At 52.4% G+C, this 23,081-nt stretch overlaps 1 protein-coding gene across 5 annotated transcripts in view; it reads right to left on the bottom strand.

Moving 5' to 3' along the window:
* Fam178b (family with sequence similarity 178 member B) overlaps positions 1–23,081 on the bottom strand; it is a 99,351-nt gene that overhangs the window by 6,221 nt on the left and 70,049 nt on the right. Inside the window, exons 1-3 of one of the 5 annotated variants that reach the window (XM_051152789.1) lie at positions 21,303–21,405; positions 17,769–17,856; positions 9,860–9,985 (exon numbers count right to left, since the gene is read on the bottom strand). In XM_051152789.1, the coding sequence (XP_051008746.1) occupies positions 9,860–9,985; positions 17,769–17,831 (189 nt within the window). In that variant the 5' untranslated portion in view covers positions 17,832–17,856; positions 21,303–21,405. Of the gene's footprint in view, positions 1–9,859; positions 9,986–12,059; positions 12,135–14,675; positions 14,797–17,768; positions 17,857–19,683; positions 20,107–21,302; positions 21,406–23,081 lie in introns of those variants that run through there. The other 4 variants (XM_051152790.1, XM_051152793.1, XM_051152791.1 and 1 more) reach the window with 4 other exon arrangements.

Raw genomic sequence — 23,081 nt, 5'->3', positions numbered from 1 at the left:
CACACTGACTCCCATAATGTAGTCTTTGAGGAAAACCCCAAACTATTCTGAGGTTTTTGCTTTTTGTTTTTTTGGTCTTGGTGCAGGGAGGAGGGATCTGGTGTTCACTGTATTTTCTAAGCTGTTTCTTCAAAGGAGAAACCCAAGTGTACTACACTCTGGGCTTGGTGTGTTTTCCTTTAACAGTCTCTGACTCAAATTGAGGCCTCAAAGCTCTACCCAGAACTCAGGGCAGGCAAATGCTGGGGTCCCCTGCTAGAGCTTGTATTTGGGGGGTGGGGGGAGGGGAGAAAGGAGGTTTTGGCCTTGGAATGCTGCTCAGTGTTAGAACCTTGGTCTACCAAAAGTAAGGTTCTGAGTTCCATCAGTCCCTCCAAAACAAAACAAGAGCATGGTGGCTCCTGCCTCTGATCTGGAAGCAAACCGTTAGCAGGAATCGGCTCTGGGCCTGGAGCAGGTACAAGCTGAGACCCTTCTTCTAACTGTCTTCTGCCTGGGATCCAAGGTGGGCTAGAGGCACTAGGCAGGCAGAGAAAGGGTCATCCCAGTAGGAGGAGAATTGATGTGAAGTGGACAGCCAGAGGGGAGAGCCACATTTCCTTTTCTGTGACATGGCCAATTTCTGAACTTAGCAAGCCTGCTCCTACTCTGGCTGACACCTGCAGAGACTCAACGGAAGGTGGTGGACAGAAGACGGGATATGGGCAATGCAGCCCCTGCCAAGCTGTCCCTCTGCCCTTTCTCTCTACCTCTGGGAGCACAAGGTCGTGTGTGTGTGTGTGTGTGTGTGTGTGTGTGTGTGTGTGTGTGTGTGTGTGTGCGCGCGCGCGCGCGCCAAACTGTCCCTCTGCCCTTTCTCTCTACCTCTGGGAGCACAAGGTCGTGTGTGTGTGTGTGTGTGTGTGTGTGTGTGTGTGTGCTTACGTGTGTGTATACATACATGAGTGTGTGTGCATATGTATATGTGTGAATGTGTGTGTGTGTATAGGTCAGAGGGTGACTTGTGGGAGTCAGGTCCACACTTTAACTGTGTGAGTTCTGGTGGGCTTCCTAGGACTCTGGAGTCAGTCTTCCATGGCCTCCTACCCTGTTAAGAGCAGCAAGGCCCCAGGCAGCTCAGGAGCACAGCCCCTCCTGTACGAACATGAATCCAGGCTGGGAAACCACAGTGGGAGAGAGATCCAGGAAATCTCAGCCAAGGACTCAGAGGAGAGAGGCAGAGGGGGAAGAACAGGACGTGCCTGGACCCAATGCTGACACGCCAAGGCAGTGCTGTCCCAGGGTCACATTGCCAGCAAGGCCTTTGCTTCCACTTCCTGGTCTCTCCCCCAGAGTCTGGTGGCAGTGGCAGGCTCTTCCCAGAAGCTCACTGAGGCTTGTCTCATCCCTGCTCTCCACTAAAACAGGACTCCGGGAGGAAAGGATCACAATGCATATTACACTGCAGGCAATAGGCAGGGAGCACCTGGTTCTGCCCCAGTTAGTTCTGACGTCAGCAATCACTGTTAAGTCCCCTAGGTCAAGTGGAACTCATTTGCAAGTTTTTGTCACAGGAGACAAAAGGGAACATGGCTGGACATTTCCCAGGAACTTCATCCTTCAGGAAATCCCCGGCTAGGGGGGAGGGAAGGGGGTAGGCTGGGTGACTTGAGGCAAAGGGTAGAGGGAGAAAGCAGTTCCCAGGAAGCCACTTTCTCTAAGACAGCAGCATAGTTTCTCCCACCTCAGGTCATGACCAAGGATGTAGTCTTTAGATGGAGACCTCTCCTCACAGCCTGCTGGGCAGAGGGGACAGTGGACTTCCATGGGCTAAAGCACTCTGCGGAAGCAGGTCCAGCCAGGCTCGAGGCAGCTGCTAGGGACTGGGGAGACCTAAGGCTGGCCCAGGAGCATTGAGGAAGAAGAGTGAGGGAGATGCGCACACTGCTGAGGCCCAGGGCTCATCCTGCAGGTGTGTGTGGTAGCACCAGGATGCCAGGGCCTAGTCTTCTGTTTCTGCCTTTGACATCACAGGCTCTGGCTGGTGGCTACCCTGGGGAACATGCATTCAGCTCGGTCTCTAAGGTCTGGAGGCCCAGCACAGCCTGACAACCGATCCCAAGAGAACCCTGCAGGAAGTGCCATACTGAAGCTGCACTGATCATCCTGTCACCTGTGGTGAGAGGGGGACTAACATTCATTTGCCTTTTAAACTTAAATTTAAAATCTAGTGTCACAGTGTCCTGACCCAGTGGGACATACAAGAAGGCCTGGTAACCCTTAAGTCTCGGCATATGTGTAAGCTCAAGTTTGGCTAGATCCCCAACATGTCCAGTTAGGGGAGGTCTGACAAAAGCAGACGCCGGGGTCCTTCCCCTTCACCAGGAAAGGCTCCCTGTGTGTGTGTGCACGCGGATGTACATATACACCGTCTAACCTCTTTAATGAGGCTGACACTGTAGAGGGGAGCAGAGGTCTCTGGGTGTCCTAGAGGCAGGACACAGAGGCCAAGCTCTTCCTGGGGTTGGTGGGGATGCTGGCCTGTGCTCCTTCTGGGTTGGGCAAACAACATCATTAATCCCAAGTAACCCTGCTGTAGGGCTACTCACAGGCCCAAGCTAAGAGTTTCAGCTCAAGGAGAGAAGCTCTGACTATCTCCAGAGTCCACCAAAGCGCAGGGCATGCACGTTTCTGAGTACACCTTATCTGAACACTGGCATGTCACACCTGCCACCTTGCATCTGTAGGATGCCATTTCTCCCCTCTTATATGTGCAAACTGCACCAGCTCCTCTCCTTGTTCATGGAGCTCCAGCTCCAAGGTTCTATTCCCTGGCCTTGGCTGTGACAGGCACAAGATTAGCAAGCAAGCAGTGGGCTGCAAAACAAAGTTCTGTTCCCAAAGAAAAGCTCACTTCCAAGTGACTCTGCCCAGGACAGGGGTTGGTCACTAGTCCTAGCAAGCAGGAAATGATGAGGACACATGATTAACTGCTAAGAAATGAGACGTGTGACATAATACCCCTTCCTAAACCAGAGTCCCTGAAGACACAGGGTCGAGAGGCCAGGCAGTAGACGTCATAGACACAGTCTGCCACTGGGTAGGGCTGGGCAGGCCACCCTATTCTGTAAATGAAAGTGATGAGGCCATACTGGTGGGATGAGGTCATTTTAGGGTGACTGGGAGAGGTTGGCATCATCTAGACAGCAACAGGACTTCCGGCTCAGCTGCTGGAAACAAGCACCACAGAGACAGCCATCTCTGTGAATGAAGAGTGGCCCTCAGGACCAGCTGGGTCAGGAGGCAGGTGGTCTCCTCCCAGGATGCTGGAGCACGAGACAGTGAGTCCTCAGACCCCAGGCCATCACAGTAAGAGTGGATCTGGGGGGCTCCTGCCCCTGCTCTGAGGACTGGGTGGGAGCCAGGTGGGAGCTGGGCAGCTTCGGCACAGGAGGCAGGGGTGGAGCATAAGCAGGAAGGCTGAGAGCATGTGCCGAGGTGCTGTCATCTCAGAAGGGCTTGTCTCCTGAGGGAGGAACCTCAGGGCTATGCGCAAAGCCTTGGGAGAGTAATCTCACGCTGCCCACCCTTCCTCTCTGGCTTCCTGCAGTGTGGGGGTGACATGAGTGACAGGAGGTGCTCTCCCTGCTTCTCCAGCTGGGACCAGAGCCCCTCCACCAGGGGCCTAGAATCTCTGGCTACAGGAAATCTATGTGTATGAGCCCAAGCTTACACACATGCTTGCAAGTCAGCATGTAGGCCCGAGAGCATGGGTGAGTGTGAGCGTGTGGAACTCTACAGCGAGTAACTGGGACTGGCCATCTGCAAAGAGCTGGTTTCTCTCAAAGCCATGGCAGAAGAACAGGGTGTGCTGTGCACCCCAATGTTTCTAGGCACCTAGGACATACCCCTTCCTTTGTGAGAGTGGCCGAGCTTCCTGTCCCCTACACATTTAAGGCAAACTGTTCCATGGTGGTGTCTATGGAGTTGACTCCAACAGAATACATGTGACCTGGACCAGCCAGTCATGGACCATGGCAAGTCAGTGAGACCTCACTCTGGGACAGAAGCTCTTTCTTTACCCCTGGCCAGGGTGGCTGAGGAAAGGAAGTCAACCTAGGATTTCACAACCGGCCTCTCTGGGAATGCACCCTGGGGTAGATGGAGTCAAGCACTGGGGAAAGCGACACTGGGGTTTTGGGACATAGTATGTGTAACCCTAGGTCAGCTAAACCTGAGGTCACCCCAGGGTGATCAGGAATTTAATTTCTATCTAAAGAGGCAAAGCAAAGACAAAAGAGAAGGGTGAAAAGGCGGGGAGCAGACAGCAGCTGAGAAGGCTATGGACCATGTGGGGGGAGCAGTCTCTACTCCTTCCTAGGCAGTCAAGGCCTGTTTCTTGTTAGAGCCCAGCATGCTCCTACACCCACTCTGGGCTGATTCAGGCCTGGAGAAGAGAAGCAGTGGCAGCCAGGCTGGGCGCAGGGCTGGAAGGAGGGCCCGAGGCATGGCTTACTTCTATTAAGGTCAGGCATTTCAATGGAGACCTGGGCCTGAGTTGGGACCCAGCCTCACAAGCATCTCTGTTGAAGTTCTGGACCTCCAGGCTTAAACAGACAGGAAGTAGAAGACTGGGAAGATACAAAGCCAAGGCCATCAGCATGCAGGGTGCTGGGGTTTGGTCTGTTTGGGTGTCAGGGTCGTAGGTAATGGGGGCAGAAGCTTCAGAAGGCAGAGTCTGAGTAGGATATTAACAGGTCTGAATGGGAGGAAGACAATCTCTGGAGCATCCAGGATGAGGAAGAAACCCAGATAAGAGCCTCAGGGTAAGCGGATCATCACCTGCCCATGGAAAGAGACCCTAAAGGGTCCTCCAGAGAGCACTGGGCTGACTGAGGTGAAAGAGAGAGCAGGCCAACCCTCCAGCTGGCTGGGCTTGAATAAAAGCTCCCTGGTACCCCACCCTGCCTCCTGGGCTTAACCCTGTCACTGCAAGCCTTGCTCAAGTTCTTGCAAAGAAGCCAGATTTCTGGGAACCAAGCAAAACTGGCCTGGGCCTGGGCCCTGGCCCACGGGTTCCTAGACCTGCACGCAGCTCAACTTCTCCACAGAGTCAGCTTTTTAGAAGCCCTCAGGTTTATGACAAGACACAGCTACTGCTCCTTGTTTTGCAGGAAGGAAGATGGAACAAAGCCCTAAGCCAGCCAGGGAAGAGCTCAGGAGTCCCAAGCGCGCGCGGCTCTAACTTCCATTCCTCAGATCCAGGGTCCCCCTGGCTCTCCTGACCTTGGCTGACCCATTCAGCACCGTGTGTGGAGGCCGAGCACTACATTTTTCAGGTGAGAAAGTGGCAAGGGGACAGGCTCCAGGGTCTACTTGTCTGAAGATGACACAGGCTCAAGCCAAGCCCAAGAGAATATATGTCTTTTTCTTGGGGTTGGAAGTGTCGGCAAGATAGGCCAGAGGGCAGCTAACCCTGTCCTGTCCCTGCAGTGAGAGCTGCCCTCTCCCCACCATAACCGCCCATCAAGGCAGTTCTTGGCAGGGTCAGCCAGCACAGGGACAGACAGCTGCCGTCTATAGTTGCAGCAGAAAAAGCAGCAAAACTCGTTCACCAAGTCTCTGAACACACCTGGCACACCACATGGGTTTACAGGAGATGTACACAGGCCACTCACACACAAACACATGGCAGGACCACGCCCTCCACACAAGCTGGGCAGACACACACCTCTGCAGAATTGCAGCTGGCTGGAGCCTCTCCCAGCATCACCCACACTCAAGAGCACACCCCACCCCCATAAAATCTTTTCTTTACAAACACAGCTCCTCCCTAAACAAGCTTTCCCCAGCCTCTACAGCAGACAGCAGCCTAAGAGTGAGTGCACCTGCAGGAGGCTGACCGATGGACAGTCCTCAGTGAGCCTCAAGCTGTCATCCTTGGAAGGCATCCACCATCAGAGTGGGAGGAGGAACAGGCGTGTGGGGGTGGGAGAAGCAGGCTCCCAGTGCCAAGTTGGCCTCCTTATCCTTAGTTTTCATTCCACAATAGGAGACAGTGTTAACTTCCTCAAATTTAACCAATGATAGAGACACTCCCATCCTACCATAAAGATTCTGGTTCCCTAATCATCTACCTCTCTAAGTGGGGTGTGGGGGGGAATCCCACTAATACAGCATCTGGCCTGCGAGCAGCTCAGTAGCAAACATTATGCATAGCATGTGACACGGAATCATGATACTCAGCAGTATCAGAAAAAGTGCAAACATGTATATTTATATATGTATACACACACTTATGCATAAATGTATAACACATAACAACAGTCATGGGAGATAAAGCAAAAACTAGTTGGAAACCGTGGTTAAACAGGAAAAAGAAAAATACGAGCAGATTTAACAAGTCCAAAACATCAGCCATCTCCATAAAAGTGAATGGGTCCCAACTCAACCCTGAGGCTGGACACAATATAACTAGGCCAAATCTGGCCACATATGATAACACTTACCATAGTTGAAAGCAAATGCCCCAGGAAACCCTGGTGCTGGATTGAAGGGCTGAGATGGTAAACTGGAGGAGAAAATTGAGTCACGTTATGCAATCTTCATCTGCCTGCAGCCAGAAGGCCAGTCTCACAGGGGCTTGGGCAGGAGCTATCTCTGGCAGAATCATGTCCCTGGGCCAAAAGGAAGCACTAGGCGGCCAGCCCTCGTGGTATAATACTCTCCTGTATAAACACTGTCATCCCCCACCTGGCCCTGGCACGCAGGATGCCTGCCTCTTGCTAGGAGGTTCCAAGCCCCAAGCATCTTCTCACCTAGATGTTTATTCTTCTCTGGGTTAGCCCAGCTCAAACCAGGCAAGCCCAGGGCACAGACAGCCGTCAAGGAGAACAGCACTATATGTAAATATTTTGAGATAGTGTCTTGTTACGCTGCCCAGGCTGGAACTGAACTCATGGGCTTGAAGAATGAGTCTCCCTGCTTCAGTTTGTTTGTTTGTTTGTTTCTTTTTTTTTTTTTTTTTTTTTTTTTTGGTTTTTCAAGACAGGGTTTCTCTGTGTAGCCTTGCCTTGGCTGTCCTGGACTCACTTTGTAGACCAGGCAGGCTGGCCTAAAAATCAGAGATCCACCTGCCTCTGCGTCCTGAGTGCTGGGATTACAGGCGTGCCTCCTTTTCTTGAACAGCCTGGAAACAGGTGTTTTGGCTGTAGTCCTTTAACTTGCTAAAACTACTCTAATCCTCTAAAGCTCCTTCTCCTTTTTTGGTGCAGAGGGCTGAGCAGGGGGCCTCACACAAGCTAGGTAAGCACATTACTTAGACGCCATAGAAAGACTTATTGTCCGAGTGCATTTTTGTACAACTGGCCTACCCCTGCCTCTAGCCCAGTTCTCCCATCCTCCCTGCCCCCACAGAGTGGAAGCCTGTGCAGTTGCTTCTTTTGTTAAAGTACTTGGTGGTTAGCTTTCCCAGGCAGGAACCTCACTAACTTATAATTACCAACAATGCCTTGTGATTGGTTCTCTCATTAGCCAAGGTAATACTTCTGAAGTCCAGGGTTCCATAAATGCTTGTGGTCTTAATGACACAAGGATGTTAAGAGATCAGGGGGCTGCCTCTGGTTATAAGCAGTGCAGAGGGAGGGCAGTTTCAAAATGGGGGCAGGAGAGCAGGTAGCCAGAGAGTAAAGAGGAAGAGAGGGATGGAATACATTCATTTGCTCAGTTGCTCACTTCGTGGCAAGAAACGTGCAGCGCTGTGATACACAGCTGTGCTCACAGTCCAGCCACAAAGCCAGATGTGCAAAGGACAACAGCAGAGCCACTTTGTGCCCTGTCTCTTCCCTGGGGAGGGAGGAGGGTTAGTTACCCTGAGGCAGAGAGAGGAGGTGGGGAGAGCAGAGGAAGAGCCCACAGCAGTATTTGCAGGGTTGGAGGAGGGCTATTAAGGCAGGAAATGTCCTAGACAGGGGTGCATGTGGCATGGGACAGGCAGAAGCTCAGCATGGTGGCTGGGAGGCTGAGAGGCTGAGAGGAAGCCATCTCCCTCCTGCACAATCACATCACCTGCAAGTGACCTGAACTCTGGCCTCAGTTTCCCCATTGCACTCAAGAAGCAAAACAGCAAAGACTTTGAGCTCTGGGGATGAAAGGCTGCCCCATCCCAGACCACCACTCCCTGTAAATTAGGGCGGATGACTGACGCCGCAGCTCATTTTGGCTGGTGAGTAGCCCCATCACATCTTTGAAGATGAAACATGCTCAGGCCTAATGAGGAGTCAGTTGGCTGAGGTGAGTGGGACCTAGTCACCTGCCTGGCCTGGCCCCTCCCAGCCCAGGGCACAGGACTGGAACCATTTCACACTTCTCTACACCCTGGTAACCCACTGGTCCCTGCCCTCCCCCACAGTGTCGTTCCCTGCCCCCACACACCATCCCCTCCCCTGCTTGCCTCTGCCCTTAAGCTCCCTCCCCACCAGAGGTCAAGGTGAAGGGGAGCCCAGAGGCTCTGCAGTGGTCCTGGCTGCAGTACAGGGGTTCTGAGAGCTGCCCGGTCCCACCTGCCCTTACTATTGTCCTCAACCAGTATACTCATTGCTTTGGGGGCACAAAGCACCCCTGAATGTACTACTCTCCTCTTCCCCAGCTTTCTAATAGGTAACTAAAGAGGGCCAGGTAGCTGTGCACAAAGCCTTGCAGGATTCCTCAGCCTGTACCCCCACCCCTCACCCTCCACAGTGATCACAAATAGACACCTGCTACTGCTAGCAGAAGGTCAGAAATGTGGTGAGGCCAGGGGAAGCCTGGGGCCTGGTAGGAGCCACACCCCTGCTGGGTGAGGCTGTAGCCTGGCTACATGGCTCCTTCCTGGAGGCCATATAGTCTTCACTCAGCCAGCCCAGACAGCAGCCTCCTCTTCCTTATGCCTTTTCTCTTGTCACCCCCAGGCCTCTAGTATCCAGCTATCACAGACTATCCATCCAAGGGCTGACCATATTCCTTTCTAGAGCCACCCCTAACCTGTCTGTGTCATCCACTCCTGCTTCTTGGGAAACGCTTGGCAAAGGAAGAGCGACGTGCAGATGGCATCTACCTTCCTGGGAACCTGCAGCCTATACAAGCACTCATCCCCTGCACGTTCCAGAAGAGGAGCGTGCACCTGGGGCCTATCCATCCTATCTTCCTAATGGTTCATTTGTGTTCATTAGGTAATTAACTCACTTATCTGATTTTCAGAGTGATGCCCAAAGGCTGGACTTCTGGATTGTGAGCATTCAACCTCAGGACAGAGATTTCTGAACCCCTGCCCTCCTGATCAGATGACCCCCCGCTCTAGTCTCCCCGAGTCTCTCTGGATAGAAGAGCACATGGAGATCTGCCGCCCTCCCCCCACACCCACTTGGTCCCTGCTCTGACACTAACCCAGGGCTGCACAGGCATTTCTATTACTAACTTGCAACCTCTCAAACCAGGCAGGGTACCTCACTGCCCTGGACTCAGCACCAAAGTTTGGCTTTCAGGAAAGCTGGTCAGTGCTTGGAAGACTAAGGGAAGGTCAAGGGCTAAGCCATCATCAAGATTAGTGGGAATAAACAGAGCAGCTGGGCAAAGCTCTGTCAGTATGCCTGGGCCCACGGCCTCACCTGCACCTACATGCACAGGTGGGCACAGGTGCTAATTACAGGCTTTGGAGGGATACTGAGCTTCTCCTCCCCACACAGAACGAAGGCAGCCTGCCGGCCTCTGGCCTTGAGTGGCTTGCGGTTCTGGAAGGACTAGCAGCAGTCACCAGTCCCGCAGGCTGTGCAATGGGGACAACCCCACCCTCCCCGCTAACTAGGGGAACAGGGGTAAAGGCGGGCAGGGCCAATGTGCTCACCTTGTGGTCCAGCTCAGTCTTGGCCTTTGGCTGTTGCTCCGGACAGGATGGAAAGGTCTCAGCACCCAGACACTGCCTGAGTGATGATGGCCTCATGAGGCTGAGGAGCTGGCTGAGCAAGGCTAGCTGGGGAGGAGAAAGGAGACTGAGTGTGTGCACAAACGCTCTGGGAGACACCCTTAGCTGGTGGCACAGGGTCACAGCCCCAGCTTCCAGGACATGAATCTATCTCTCACTCTTAGACCTTGAGTATTTTATCCCTAAAATGGTCGACAACCCTTCTTTCTAGGAGAATGGACATGTATATGGACACACACACACACACACACACACACACACACACACGCATACACAGAAGCACACACATGCACACACATGTGCAAACACAGGCATACACAGAAGCACACACATGCACACACAGACACACACACACATGCACACACACACACAGATTATGCGCACACACACAGTACCCAAGTACCCAGCACAGGGTGATCCTCCCTTTAACCTGATGAATGAAGAAGCCCTCCTGAAACTTGAGGGTTTACCCTAAGTCCCTAGGAAGAATCAGGAGGTCCCCTCTGCCACTGAGCAGGACCTCAGCACCTGAGCTGTCCTATAGCCAATAGCACATTGTCCCCTGCATCCCGCTCTTGTCACTCAGTTTGTTGCTGTGACATGTTCAATCCTTAGGAAGAGGACCATGTATCCTCAGCTATGTCTGTCTGTCCTGTGAGCCATAACCACAACTGCTCTGCCTGCCCCTAACTCCTCTTCATCTGTACCACACTTTTCCCTGGTAGGAACTCCAAATATTGGATCTTCTAAGCCATAAAGACTTAGAAGGGGTAGGTGGCCCACAATACCAACAGCACTGTTTGTGTGTCTGAAACCAGGTCTCTTCTTGTGTCTCAAAACTGGCCTAATCCTCGTGCCCCGTCACATCTGCCTCCTGGCTGCTGGGATTACAAGCATGCACCACTAAGCAAGTCATATTTTTTCTTTCTTTCTTTCTTTCTTTCTTTCTTTCTTTCTTTCTTTCTTTCTTTCTTTCTATTATATGTTCTGGGGATTGAACTCAGGTCACTAAGCTTGGTGGCAAGTGCCTCTACAGTGTTGAGCCATTCCACTAGCACACTTTAATTTTTTCTTAGATAGGGTCCTGCCTGCTGTGGTTCCTGGTTGGCCTGGTAGACTAGGCTGGCCTCAAAACTTCCAGCAATCTTTCTACCTCAGCCTCTTGAGTATGGGGTGTTTGCCTGGCCCAGCCAGGCAAATAATTAATTCTCATGCAGTATCTATGTTCAGTTTTCTCAGTCCCAGAAACACACTGGTCTGTTTACATGGGGATTTCTTATAAGGTCTACACAGGGATTTGGTCATGTGTTAATCTACCAGACACTCCACCTCCTGTTTAGCTTTGAAGAAACTTCCCCAACCCCTCTGAAGGAACCTGCAGCTAGCCCTTTCCTCTTCTCATCCCAAACATGGGGTTGGGCAGTCTAGACAGGGCCCCAGCAAGGACTGCCCAGATGCTGGGTATGGCTGGGTGGAGGCAGGCAGGCCCCAGTCCTAGCCCCTCTAAGTCATCCATGTGCAATGCCAGGGATGGGGGGAGGATGCGGATGAAGGGGCAGCGACAAGGAGTTCAAGAGGACCGACTCCTCAGATCTAGCAGGTGCAATGTGGCCACAGGCAAGAGGGCTGAGCCCCCAGCCCAGCTCCCTGCTTGAGCCCAGCCGGGTGGCACACTACACCTGGCTTCCTCTTGTGACTCACCCACCAGCACCTGCTCAGCACTTCAGCTGCCCTCAACCTTAGAAGCCCTGGAGAGCAGCTGGCAGGGAAGAGGCGGGTGATGGGCTAGGAGTCAGGCCGGCTTTGGCTCCTGGAAGGAGGCCAGGCCTTCTCTGCAAAGTGGAAAGAAGGCAGCAAAAAAGAGGGGACGGTCTAGGCAGAGACAGGTTCCCCAACTGGGGCGGCACCAAGGCATTGCCTTCCGAGTCTGGGGCTAATTTTCAAAACAGCCCTGGCCTTTAGCATGCTGGAGGCTCACAGCTGTGCAAGCACAGGGCTGCCCCACCCTGCCTCCAAGTCCACACCCCCAGAGTGACTGAAGGCCCGCCTCAGCAGAGGCAGGACCCTCCCTGCTCTAGGAGCTGGGGGCAGGGCTAGCAGGGAAAGCACAGACCAAACTTACTTGCACACGCTTGTGTTTTTCCTCTTGCTCCAGGAAAGCAGGTTGGTGGTGCGTCAGGGCACAATCTGGTCTCAGATTTGCTTTTGTTTCCCTGTAAGGCCCTGCCCCCACATGCCACCCTCCATTCTGGACTAGGACTTCTCCAGTCATAAAGGTCCTGTAGAGGGAGGGTCAGGACCAGACCAGCACCATCTCCACCCCCACCTCCTAGCTCCTCTGCAGAGTGCCAACTCAGCAAACACTGGGCCCCATTAGGGCAGACACTTCAGGGCAAGAGGTGATGCTCACCCCAAGGACATGCCTCCACTGGCCCTGCCAGTCTCTTGGCAGGAAGAGGCAGAAGATCCTGGCAGAGCAACTGTCTACACAGCATGTGGCTCTTGCTCTCAAATCCTGGCAATAGCTCCAGTTTGCATAGGAGTGGTGGTTGTGAGGCACCAGGAAGTCCCAAGTGACCTGCCACTGCTCTCTGGAGCCTGGGCCCTCCCTCATGGGGCTTCTGAAGAGAGATGTTGCAGAGCTGCTCCCTCCTTGTACCCAGCCCACTGCCATATCTAACCCACAGCCAACACCGCCTGTGCTTACCACCCTTGCCAGTCCCTTACCCTGCATATTCCCTATAGCATCATTTACCCTCTACCAGGCACAAAACTCATTTGCTTAAGTGTACTGACTTCTTACCAGCCCCTCTCCGGCTATGAGGTCAGCATTGTCTCTTGCAGTGTCCACAGTCCAAGCACATGCCTGGCACATGGCTGATGCTTATTAAATATTCATTAGGCAACTGAATGGCTAAATGCAGGTTAGGACTTTAACTGCTTCCTAGGAGACATAAACTTTTGTATCCCACTTTCCAAATTTCAAGACATGATTTGAAACTGGATGTGGTGGCACATGCCTTTAATTCCAGTACTTGAGAGGCAAGAGGGCAGATCTCTGAGACTGAGGCCAGCCTGGTCTATATAGCAAGTTCCAGGACAGCTAGGACTACATTGAGAAAGCCTGTCTCTTTGACCAAAGTGGTTTGTTGCCAGACATGACACACTTATAAGCCTAGGACTTTTGAAGCCGACGCAGAAGGATCTCAAATTCAAGGCCAAATGGCTTCATGGCAAGCCTCCAAACAATGGCTTGGAGGTGAAGGAGGTCTGTGCTAAGCCTAAGTACCCAAGTTGGATCCCTGGATCCAGCGTTGTGGTAGGAAAGGACAGGACCGATTCCTGCGAGCTGTCCTCTGGCCTGGACGTTGTGCTGTGTGTGTGTACACGCTTTCCTCCCAAACCTGCTCCACCTGCATCTTGCCTGGCTGGTGAAAGCCTGTGTCCTTCCTCACATCTAGCTCCTGGAGAGCTCCCCGCTGCTGTCTTCCTGGCTCTGCTGGCTGTCCTTGGGAATTGACCTGGCATCTGGCTACCACCCACCTCTGTCACTGTCATCTCAGGCCTATTGCTCTGCAGAACGACAGGATCACCATCCACACTTCATCCCACAACAGTTTAGTCTCAACACAGCAGCTAGCCAGCTCTAAGTTTCTACAGTTCAGTTTTTGTTTCTCCTCTCCCTCTGAAAACCAAAGCTGCCCTGCTGCCTGCTGTATTCTCCCCTCAGCCCTCTGCTCTTGCCTCTTTGCTTCCCCTCCAACCTGAATGTCCTTCACTGAGCCCGGTGGAGCCTTTGCATTTGCTATTATGTCCTCTGCTGGAAGTGACCCACTCCTCCAGGAAACCTTGCTTCTTGCAGCTCTGCGCACAAATGTCCTCTCTTCATCACCCTTACACAACTGTACCTGCTGCTTCTCTCGTTTCTGACTTTATTTTTCTCCACTGCCCTTGTCATTCTCTGGAAGGTCACCCAAATGTTACTTCTTTCTTGGTGCCTCTGTTGGCTTGTTTGGACTATGACTATTATAGGTCCCTGCTGTCCCTCATGCCTGCCTCTCTCTGTCCTGCTCCAAGGGCTCAGTCTATGGCATGAGACAGGGACAGAGAGAGGGTGGGCAGCTCAGGTACTGAGATTCCTCTCACCTCAAACCCCAGGCCTCTGCTTCTACATGAGTCAACTCTGAAGCTCCTTCACAATGGTCTAAGGCCCCAAACCCATGGCCTGGGCTGGAGGGGATGGGCTGGCATGCTGAGTGGTCAACAGCACAATTCTAATCCTGGCTCTACCCCTTCCCTGTTGTGTAGCCCCCAGGGAGCTTCCCTGACTCAGTTTCCCCATCTATAAAGCAGAAGGCTTTGAGGAAGGCAAGCACTATGAACAATATTCAGAACACAGTGAGTGCTGCTTGCAGGGTAGATGCAACTGTTATAGGTGGAAGGAGGGGCCAGTGCACAGCCACAACTGTGTGCATCTGCTGGGTGAGGTCAGCCCAAGAGGAGGCCAAGAAGAGAAGACATAGCCAGGAACCAGCTGTGTGGAGAAGTTGGGAAAGGGGTTGTGTGGAGGTGTCATGGCTGGTATGGGGTCAAAGTGGTCCTTTGACAGGCAAGTATGAGGAAGATGGGTCTAACAGGCCAGCCTGTGAAGGAGAGTGCCTGGTGACCAGACACCAGGATGAGGAGGGCAGCAGTGCCTAAGCACAGTGGCTGGGCCTTCCTGGCCTGTGATTCGCACTCTTTCTCCTACAGGCAGTACATCCAGCAAGCATGGACTCATCCTCTAAGACGTCCAGAGCCGGCCTGCAGGCAATGTTAGTCACTCAGGTCACAGCTCACCCTCCTCAGGAGTTGTCTGGTTTGGCCACACGTGGTGTCTGAGCTGAGCCTAGGATATGAATTGTCTAGTCAGTGTCTAAGGAGCAGACACGTACACAATCGAGAAGCAGAGTGCCTGCCGCTCCACTTGCCTCCCAGGCCTTGTGATCCTGGATTCTTGGTTGTTGCAGAGCCCTCCTGAGCTAGCTCCCTGACTAATGGGGCAGCACACAGACCTTGCCTCCATCCCTGTGGCTCCCCTCACTCTTCCTGCACAGACTCAGACCAAGAAAAACTACAGGCCTTGAAGTGGTCTCGCCGTTGGGTCACTGCTAACACAGCTTCTGAGTAAGAGGCTCCAGGGACCTCCCCTCCCGAGTCCTGACTTTGCTCCTTCTCTTGTCAGTTCTCTTTAGGGGCTCAGTGAGTGCCTCTGGCCAGAGGCAAAGCCTTCATATCAGGCTGCCATGGCAACACAATCCCAGCTGTTCCTGCTCCTAACTTCCTAATCTTTCGTCCTGCCTCACTGGGATCATCTCCTGATGACTGCCCGAAGATCATCCCCTCCTTGGTACCCTGACACTCACTTGGCTGTTTATTTACCCCACAAGTATTTACACTGCCTTCCTGGTGTGGGCCAGGCGCTGGACTGAGGGACAATGGACTGCAAGCAACACTACTGATTTCCAATTCTCAGCACCCCAGATTCTGTCAGAGAACAGGAGTGTAGGGAAGGCTACACCAATACTAGCAAGCAAGGGATGGTAACAGACAAGGCCAGTAGGTCTCCTTGAAATGACCTGTCAATCAGAGTAAGACTGACATGCTTTTGTCATGCTAAGCCCTCTTGCCATGCTAAGACAAAAGTGTTCAAGACTGGGGGGAGGGCCGGTTGGTGGTGGCAGACACCTTTAATCCCAGCACTCGGGAGGCAGAGGCAGGTGGATCTCTGTGAGTTCGAGGCCAGTCTGGTCTACAAGTGAGTCCAGGACAGCCAGAGCTACACAGAGAAAAAAACCAAAGAAAACAAAGCAAAACAAAAACAAAATACAAAACAAAACTAACCAAAAAAAGACTGGGGGGACAGGCTGAAGCAAGAGTCAGGCTCAGCTGGGTGTGCTGGCACAAACCTTTAATCCCAGTACTTGGGAGGCAGAGGTAGGTAGATCTCTGTGAGTTTGAGGCCAGCCTGGTCTACAAAGTGACTATAGGACAGCCAGGACCTACAAGAGAAACCCTATCTCAAAAAACAAAAACAAAAACAAACAAAACAAACAAACAAACAAAAACAGCCAGGTGGTGGTGGCACACACCTTTAATCCCAGCATTTAGGAGGCAGAGGCAGAGGCAGGCAGATCACTGTGAGTTCAAGCTCAGCCTGGTCTACACAGCAAGTCCAGGACAGTCAAGGCTACACAGAGAACTTTGTCTTGAAAAACCAAAAACCAAAAACCAAAACAAAAGAAAAAAAGAGCCAGGCCCAGCCCCTTCCTTCCAACTTTAGCTCCCTCACAAAAGCTTGGATTTGGCTCTTGCACTGCCTGGCTTGAGGATGTGCTGGGCGGGCCTTTGCCTGTATACCTGAAACAGCAAGTCGTCCAGGGCCAGGGGCCTCTGAGCTAACAGACAGTAGCAGAGCTGCTCAGAGAGGAGGGGAGTGGGAAAGAACCAGGCCTCATCTCTGCTGGCCCTGGATGCCTAACCCTGGGACAGGGCCCTCTGGTAGGAGCAGCTTTAGTAATATTTTCTTTCTGTCTTTATTGTTCTGTCTATACAAAGTCATGGAACCAGGGCTTGCGAAGTGATGAGTGGGAAGGGCTCAGCTGATGGGAACTGAGCTCTGCTCCTCTATAAGAGCAACAAGCAGTTGGGTGGTGGCAGCACATGTCTTTAATCCCAACCCTTGGGAGGCAGAGGCAGGTGGATTTTTGTGAGTTCGAGGCCAGCCTGGTCTACAAAGGTGAGTCCAGGACAGCCAGAGCTGTTACATACAAGTGCTCTTGACTTTGGAGCTACCGCTGTGTCCCTGTCAGTGCTCTGGAAGGGAAGCCGTGCCCCATGGATGGTCCCACGTTCATTTGTAAATGGGCTATACATGCAATCAGGAGGAGAATGGATGCATCTAGTAGGCCTTAGGGGAAAGACCAGGAGGGTAACTATGCTGCATGCATGTATGAAATCCTCAAAGAATAAAAATATTAACACCACCACTTAAGATGAAGCTGGGCTGGGGGCATGTGTTTGTTTATTTTTAGGCTTTTCGAGACAGGGATTCTGTGTGTTGTAATAGCCCTGGCTGTCCTGGACTCACTTTGTAAACTAGGCTGGCCTTGAACTCACAGAAATGCACCTGCCTCTGCCTCCTGAGGGCTGGGATTACAGGCGTGCGCCACCACGCCGGGCTGGTGGCTGGTGACTGTAATTCTAACACTCTGGAGGCTGAGGCTGGAGAAGCTGGAAGACTGTGGCTAAATAAAACTAAACTAAACTAAACTAAATAAATAAAAATAAACTAAATAAATAAACTAAACTAAAAACTGGCACACACAAAAAGTTGAAATAATTTTGTTATGTCTATTTTACCAACTGTAATACAAGCTCCAAACTCACAAATCTGATCAATCCCCAGTGCCTAAGACTTAGTAGCTGGGCAAACAGTACTTTTTTTTAGAGTGCTAGAATTAAAGTGTTGGGATTAAAGGTATGAGCCACCACACCCGCCTAGCCAATTAACTTCCAGGCTCAAGTATCTTCCGGCCTCAGTCTCCCTGGCAGCTGGAAACAGGGCTCACAACACTGATTTCTTGCCATGCTGATAACAGAACCAGTGCTCTACCACTGCACTATGCCCCTGGCGCCAGTAACTGTTGGACAAACACATTTGAGTACAGCATTCCGAGCTAGTTGAGGTCTGAGGATGACCTCTCTGATTATAGCTCAGGTGCAAGTGGGTTATAGGGAGAGGGGCTGTGGCCCACCAGAGGCCCTCCTGGTCCTGCTGAGGCGGACTCACCTGTGTCTTCTCTCCCCAGAGAGGAAGTGCCTCTTGCTGACCCAGCATCCGGGCAATAACCATGAGGCTCAGCTGGCTTCTAAGCTGCCTGGGAGAGAAGAGCAAGAGAGCTTGAGTGGGGTGGGCTGGAAGCCAGAGGCCTCTGATCGGTCCGGAAAGCGTGGGGGAATGACAGGCTATCCGAGAGAGGAGAGCACATTTTTCTTTGGCGTTGAAACCCTTTCAGATCTGTATGTTTCTGTGCATTTGTAGGGTGAAGGGTCTACTAAAAAAAATGGACCAACATTCCTACCTGTGCGTAACAAGTAACGCACAGATAGACAAGGCCAGGTGTGGCTGTGGTGGAGCACAGCATGCAGGAGGCCCTGGGGAGTGAACCTTAAACAAGGCAATGAAGTGATGGAGGGGATGAAACCACTAGGGAGGAACACATGCAAATAGAGGGGAAAGGCAACCAGAAGAAAACCACACCCCTTCTCTCACCTCTTTGTGCTGCCCAGGGCACTGACTCTCACGTTTCAAAGGACCTCAGTCAGGGTGGGTGAGTACCTCCTGAGACTGGACTTTATTGCTTTGTTTTGTTTTTCTCACCCACTATTCAGAGAACTTTCCTTTGGGATTCTCCTCCTACCATGCCAGCCCAGTCCAGGCTCCCAGGATGGACCTCAGAGTGGCTCAACCTTTACAGTAGCTTTTGGGTTTAGTTGGACAGTTAGGGGAGTCTAACTTCCTTGAGGGACAGCTAATGTGCACCTTATAGTACTGTTTGTCCTCCTGTCTCCTAGCGGGAAAGACTTCAGGGAGGCCAGCAAAGAGAGCAAGGGAGACAGAGGCCCAGGGATGCCTGGAGCCAGCTGTGCCTGAAGCAGGCAGCCCAGCTCCTAGACCATTGGCTCCGCTAGCTGCTTGTGCTAAGGCCCAGGCCTGCTGCTTCATTCAACAGAGCTGGGCGTCTGAGGCCAGCTATAAGGTAATGCTTAGTTAGCGCTTACTCAGGACTGAGCCGGCTTCTGGTCAGGAATGAAGGCCCCGGTGGGACTTCAGATATTGCTGCATGGGTCCTGGGGTCCTTAAGCACTTGGATGAATAAAGAAGAAAGGAAGGAAGAGGAGACCAGAGGATGAGGCTGAAACTTGTCCTGGGATCCCTGAGGCTAAGGTGACAGGACACACTCCTCCTCAGGCCAAACTCTCAAGCCACTACTCTATTGAATCGCCCAGCCTTGCTGGGGAGATTGCAGCATGTCCCTCTAGTACCTCCAAACATTGATCCCCAGGCATTTAGGCCTGTCAACAGATTGATTCATTTACTCTGACAAGGATGGACCCTGGGCCTTCAGCATGCCAGGCATGCCTTTGAGACCAGACTTTATTGTTTTGTTTTGTCTTGTCTTGTGTGTGGCCACTGCATGGTGTTGAGTAACCCTCAGAGTGGATCCCAGTTGCGGTTCAGATGCTACAGGGAGTAAAATTTTAGAGAGGAAGGAAAGCTACCATGAGAGAAAGCAAAGGAAAGCCTGAAAGTTAAAGCCTGGCCGGGCATGGTGGCGCACGCCTTTAATCCCAGCACTTGAGAGGCAGAGGCAGGTGGATCACTGTGAGTTCAAGGCCAGCCTGGTTTACATAGTGAGTCCAGGACAGCCAAGGCTACACAGAGACCCTGTCAAAAAAAAAAAAAAAAAAAAAAAGTTAAAGCCTGATGGGAAATGTGGTCCGCAGCTGGATTCTTAGAAGTAGAGACAAAGCTTCCAGTAACAGTGCTTGGAGGGACAGGTGCCCTCAGCCATATTCCTGGAAAGACACTACAAGGACCAAAAAGACCAGAGGTGGGATGTGGTAGGTGCTGGGAGACAGGACTAAGGCTGGCCACTGCAGCTGGTACTGCTGGCTCTGGAGCAAAGCTCCCAAGGCCACACTTGCCTTAGCCATGGAGTGCTGAGGCAGACCTCCTCCAAGCTTCCAGGAAGCTGCAGACACCCGGCCAGAGCTCTGCAGGCTTTGTTGACTCTTCTTAAGTAGTAGTCAGAAAAATCAGAAGAACCAACAAAGCAGGAGGTTCTTGATTGAACAGAAGAGCAACAGGCCAGGCACACACATCTGAAGGGCTATGGTAGAAAAGAAACACGGCTACTCTGAGCAGGGTGGAGGACCACGTGGTGCTCATACACCTGTAGAAAGGGACATGGTCTGTTCGGACCACAGAGATTTACTGAGGACACACATCCACCTGCCCCGGGACTCTGCAGTCCACACATCCACCTGCCCCGGGACTCTGCAGTCCCTCTCCCTGTGTTCACAGGTACAAGAGGGAGGGACTCAGGAAGCACCCCAGGAAACTGACGGGATTGGGATCATATCTACACAGCTACCTCCACATGCCATCTTCACTCTGGGTGTAGATGACAAGGGCAAAAGGATCAGTGTGATCATTTACATGGATGGAGGTGGTGAGGGGCCTGGTGACCCTGGGGCCTACTCAAGCTGTACTTCCTGTGCCACCTGACTTCACGTGTGACTTGTGAAAACTCCACTGCATCACATGCTCAGTGGCCTGTGCATTGTGGTTCAATAGACTATTGTACCAAAATGTGAATTGGCTGGAAGGGACTTATGCTTGTCAGGTTTAGCAAATTAAAATATAGAATGCCCCGTTAAGTACAAATTTCAGATAAGGAACCTTTTTGGTTTTACATTTGTTTTTAAAAAAAAATTTAAATGCTGTTTTGCATTGTAGTTTTATTGCATCTAGCTACCCCCCTAATTTTGCCTAGGAAAATGGAATTCTGTTTGGCTTTAACCTGGACCTCTCTGTGCAGAAGTATGCTGGGGGTTCCCAGAGCTTCCATCCCAGCTGAGCCACAGGACGGTGAGACGCCCCTATCTTGAGCCTCCACGGTCCACACTCAAGGCTCGCCCTGAACTCCAGCTTCCTCTTCATCTCACACTCCACCCTCTGCTAGGCTAGCTGTACCAAGGACCTGCTTTCCAGCTGTCCCTGCTCCTGGGATCCAGGAGCAGCTGGGCCCGGACACAGTGGGAGGTAAACGGCTCCTCCAGGCTGCTGCTGCCAGGCTCAGGAGTCCTGCATCTGGGCTTCATTAATCCCCCCACACACCAAGGCCCACAGAGTGGGGAGGGGCTGGCTAGGGAGAGGGCCAGAGCTGGCAGGCCTCATGGCAGTACTGGGGGTGGATCCAGAAGGGAAGAGGTGGGTGAGTGTGCGGGGTGTGGTGGAGGTCACATCAGGGCTGCAGTCTAGAAAAAAGAAAAATCAGCGGGCAACAGTGAGGGGGTGCGCAGATGCAAGGCCTCACATGCCGGCACTGCCTGTCTGCTGCCACAGCCTTCCTGACTTCCCAGTCTCACTGACACACATGGACAGGGGGTGGGGGTGGGGCAGGCGGCAGGGACAGATGCAGCTGCTTTTTAATTTGACGCGCGGGAAGTGTGGAGGGGACCACAGCTGTGCTGGGGGCAAGCAGAGGGCCCTGCCCAAGCTGTGGGCTCTTTTTCCACAGAAGTTGCCTTACACTACCTGGCAAAGCTTTTCCAGAACTCAAACTGAGCAAGCAACGAAAGATGCAGAAGCCACTGGAGCCATCCCAACAGATGTCATATAAGGCAATAGGTTCCAACACTGTACTCAGGCCAGACCAGGCCAGGCCAGCCTTGCTCTTTGTCCCGCCCACCTCCAAGAGGCCTCTGTAAGACCAGGACACTGGATCAGCACGCAGAGGTGCCCAAGGCACTAGAAAATTAGTAAACAATGTCCTTTTCTAAACCTAGGGCCAACAGAGGGCTCCCGTAGTTTGCTTTCAGATTACCACTGTCTGGGCAGTCCTCACAGGGTGCTGGAGCAGCCAGGAAAGCAAAAGTGTGCACCACTGGACAAAGATACAGACCAGTACAGCACCCGCCCTAGTGCTCTTTCTTCACTCCCTCAGAAGGGAACTAGGCCCAGCTGAGACTGAACTGCCCTAAAAGGCTACCAGGCACCTGGCCAGAGGTCTGAGCTTCCTTTTCAGATTGTGTCCAGGGCAGCTCAGGATGCGGCAGCCTCTGCCTGCTCCTCTATGGAAATGCTGCCTGACAGCTTGCTGCATAGTGTGTGGCATGGCCTACACCTCCAGGGCTACAGACACCTGTCACACCACTGGCTCCTTGGTCCCTGATGGGAATCATCTTGAATGTGAGTGTTATGTTCCCCAGGCAGGAAGAACCAGCTGTGAGCTTAGCAGCTTGTGGAGTCTGTCCAGACACTTGTACTCTGGTTCTGCATGTGCAGGCCCACGGCCATCATGCAGCCTGGTTATCTCCACATGCGTTTGTACAATCTTGGGAGTGGAGAAGAAAGCATGTACACTGTGGACTCGAACTGAGGACTATTGTGGCCACTGACCGAGGCAATGGACGGCCTGGCAACAGGATGTGTGGGAACACAGGGCCAGCCTCACGGGAACTTGCTGCATGGGCTCATTGCCAGCAGTTTTCAGAAACTGCCAGCAAGCCAGTAAGATGGAAGATCACCAGAAAGTGGTCTCCTCTGAAGGAGGGATGACTGAGAGGGGCCTAAGGGGACTTCTGGAGACCAGGTGACATTCTGTCCAGAGGCTGAGTGGTAGTACGCAGATGGTAAACACAAGATCCCCTGCAAGTCTCTGAGGGCCCATCTATGACACATAGCCTTTCCTTCACGCATAATTGTAAGTAAACCAAATGGCACCTACAGGCAATGGACACTGAAGACAAAGCCACACTTCCCAACCCGTTCTACCGCTTATGTAGTCACAGGCATCCTTTAATGGCCCTGCTTCTTCCCCCAAGGGGTCACTTCAGTCACAAAAGGGCAACATCAGCCTGCCAAGCTGGTCCGGCCCTCTCACTGGTAAACAAAGGGAGTGCTTCCTAGATGCTGCCAAAACCTGCCCTTGTGGCTCTGTGCTCTTGGAGCGGGCGGTGGGCAGAGCCTCCTCACCCTGAAGACATTGGCTGCACTCAGGTGGCTCTCTCTACCGCAGGCCCAACAGCCTCACTTTTCCATCTTTCTGACCATTTTCCTTCGTGTCCTCAGAAGACCCCCAGGTTGTCTGCGCTTCCTATCAATTGAGCTGTTCTCCTCAGAGGACCAGGGGCGGGTGCTCATCTTCTTGGCAGCCATGGGGATCAAAGCAGTTAATAGATTGAATCCAAGTCTTTTCTTTCTTTTTTTCCACACGTCTTCCTGTCAGAGCCCATTTCTCAGACCCCATTCTTAACTGTGCAGCATGGCCTGTCTTTCTGATTCAGCCCATCATTACAGTCGGCTGAGATCTTC

Source organism: Acomys russatus, chromosome 11 (genome assembly GCF_903995435.1).
Source record: "Acomys russatus chromosome 11, mAcoRus1.1, whole genome shotgun sequence".
Lineage (NCBI taxonomy): Eukaryota > Metazoa > Chordata > Mammalia > Rodentia > Muridae > Acomys > Acomys russatus.
Note: the sequence above shows the minus strand (reverse complement) of the source record. Positions and strands in the feature narration are given on the sequence as shown.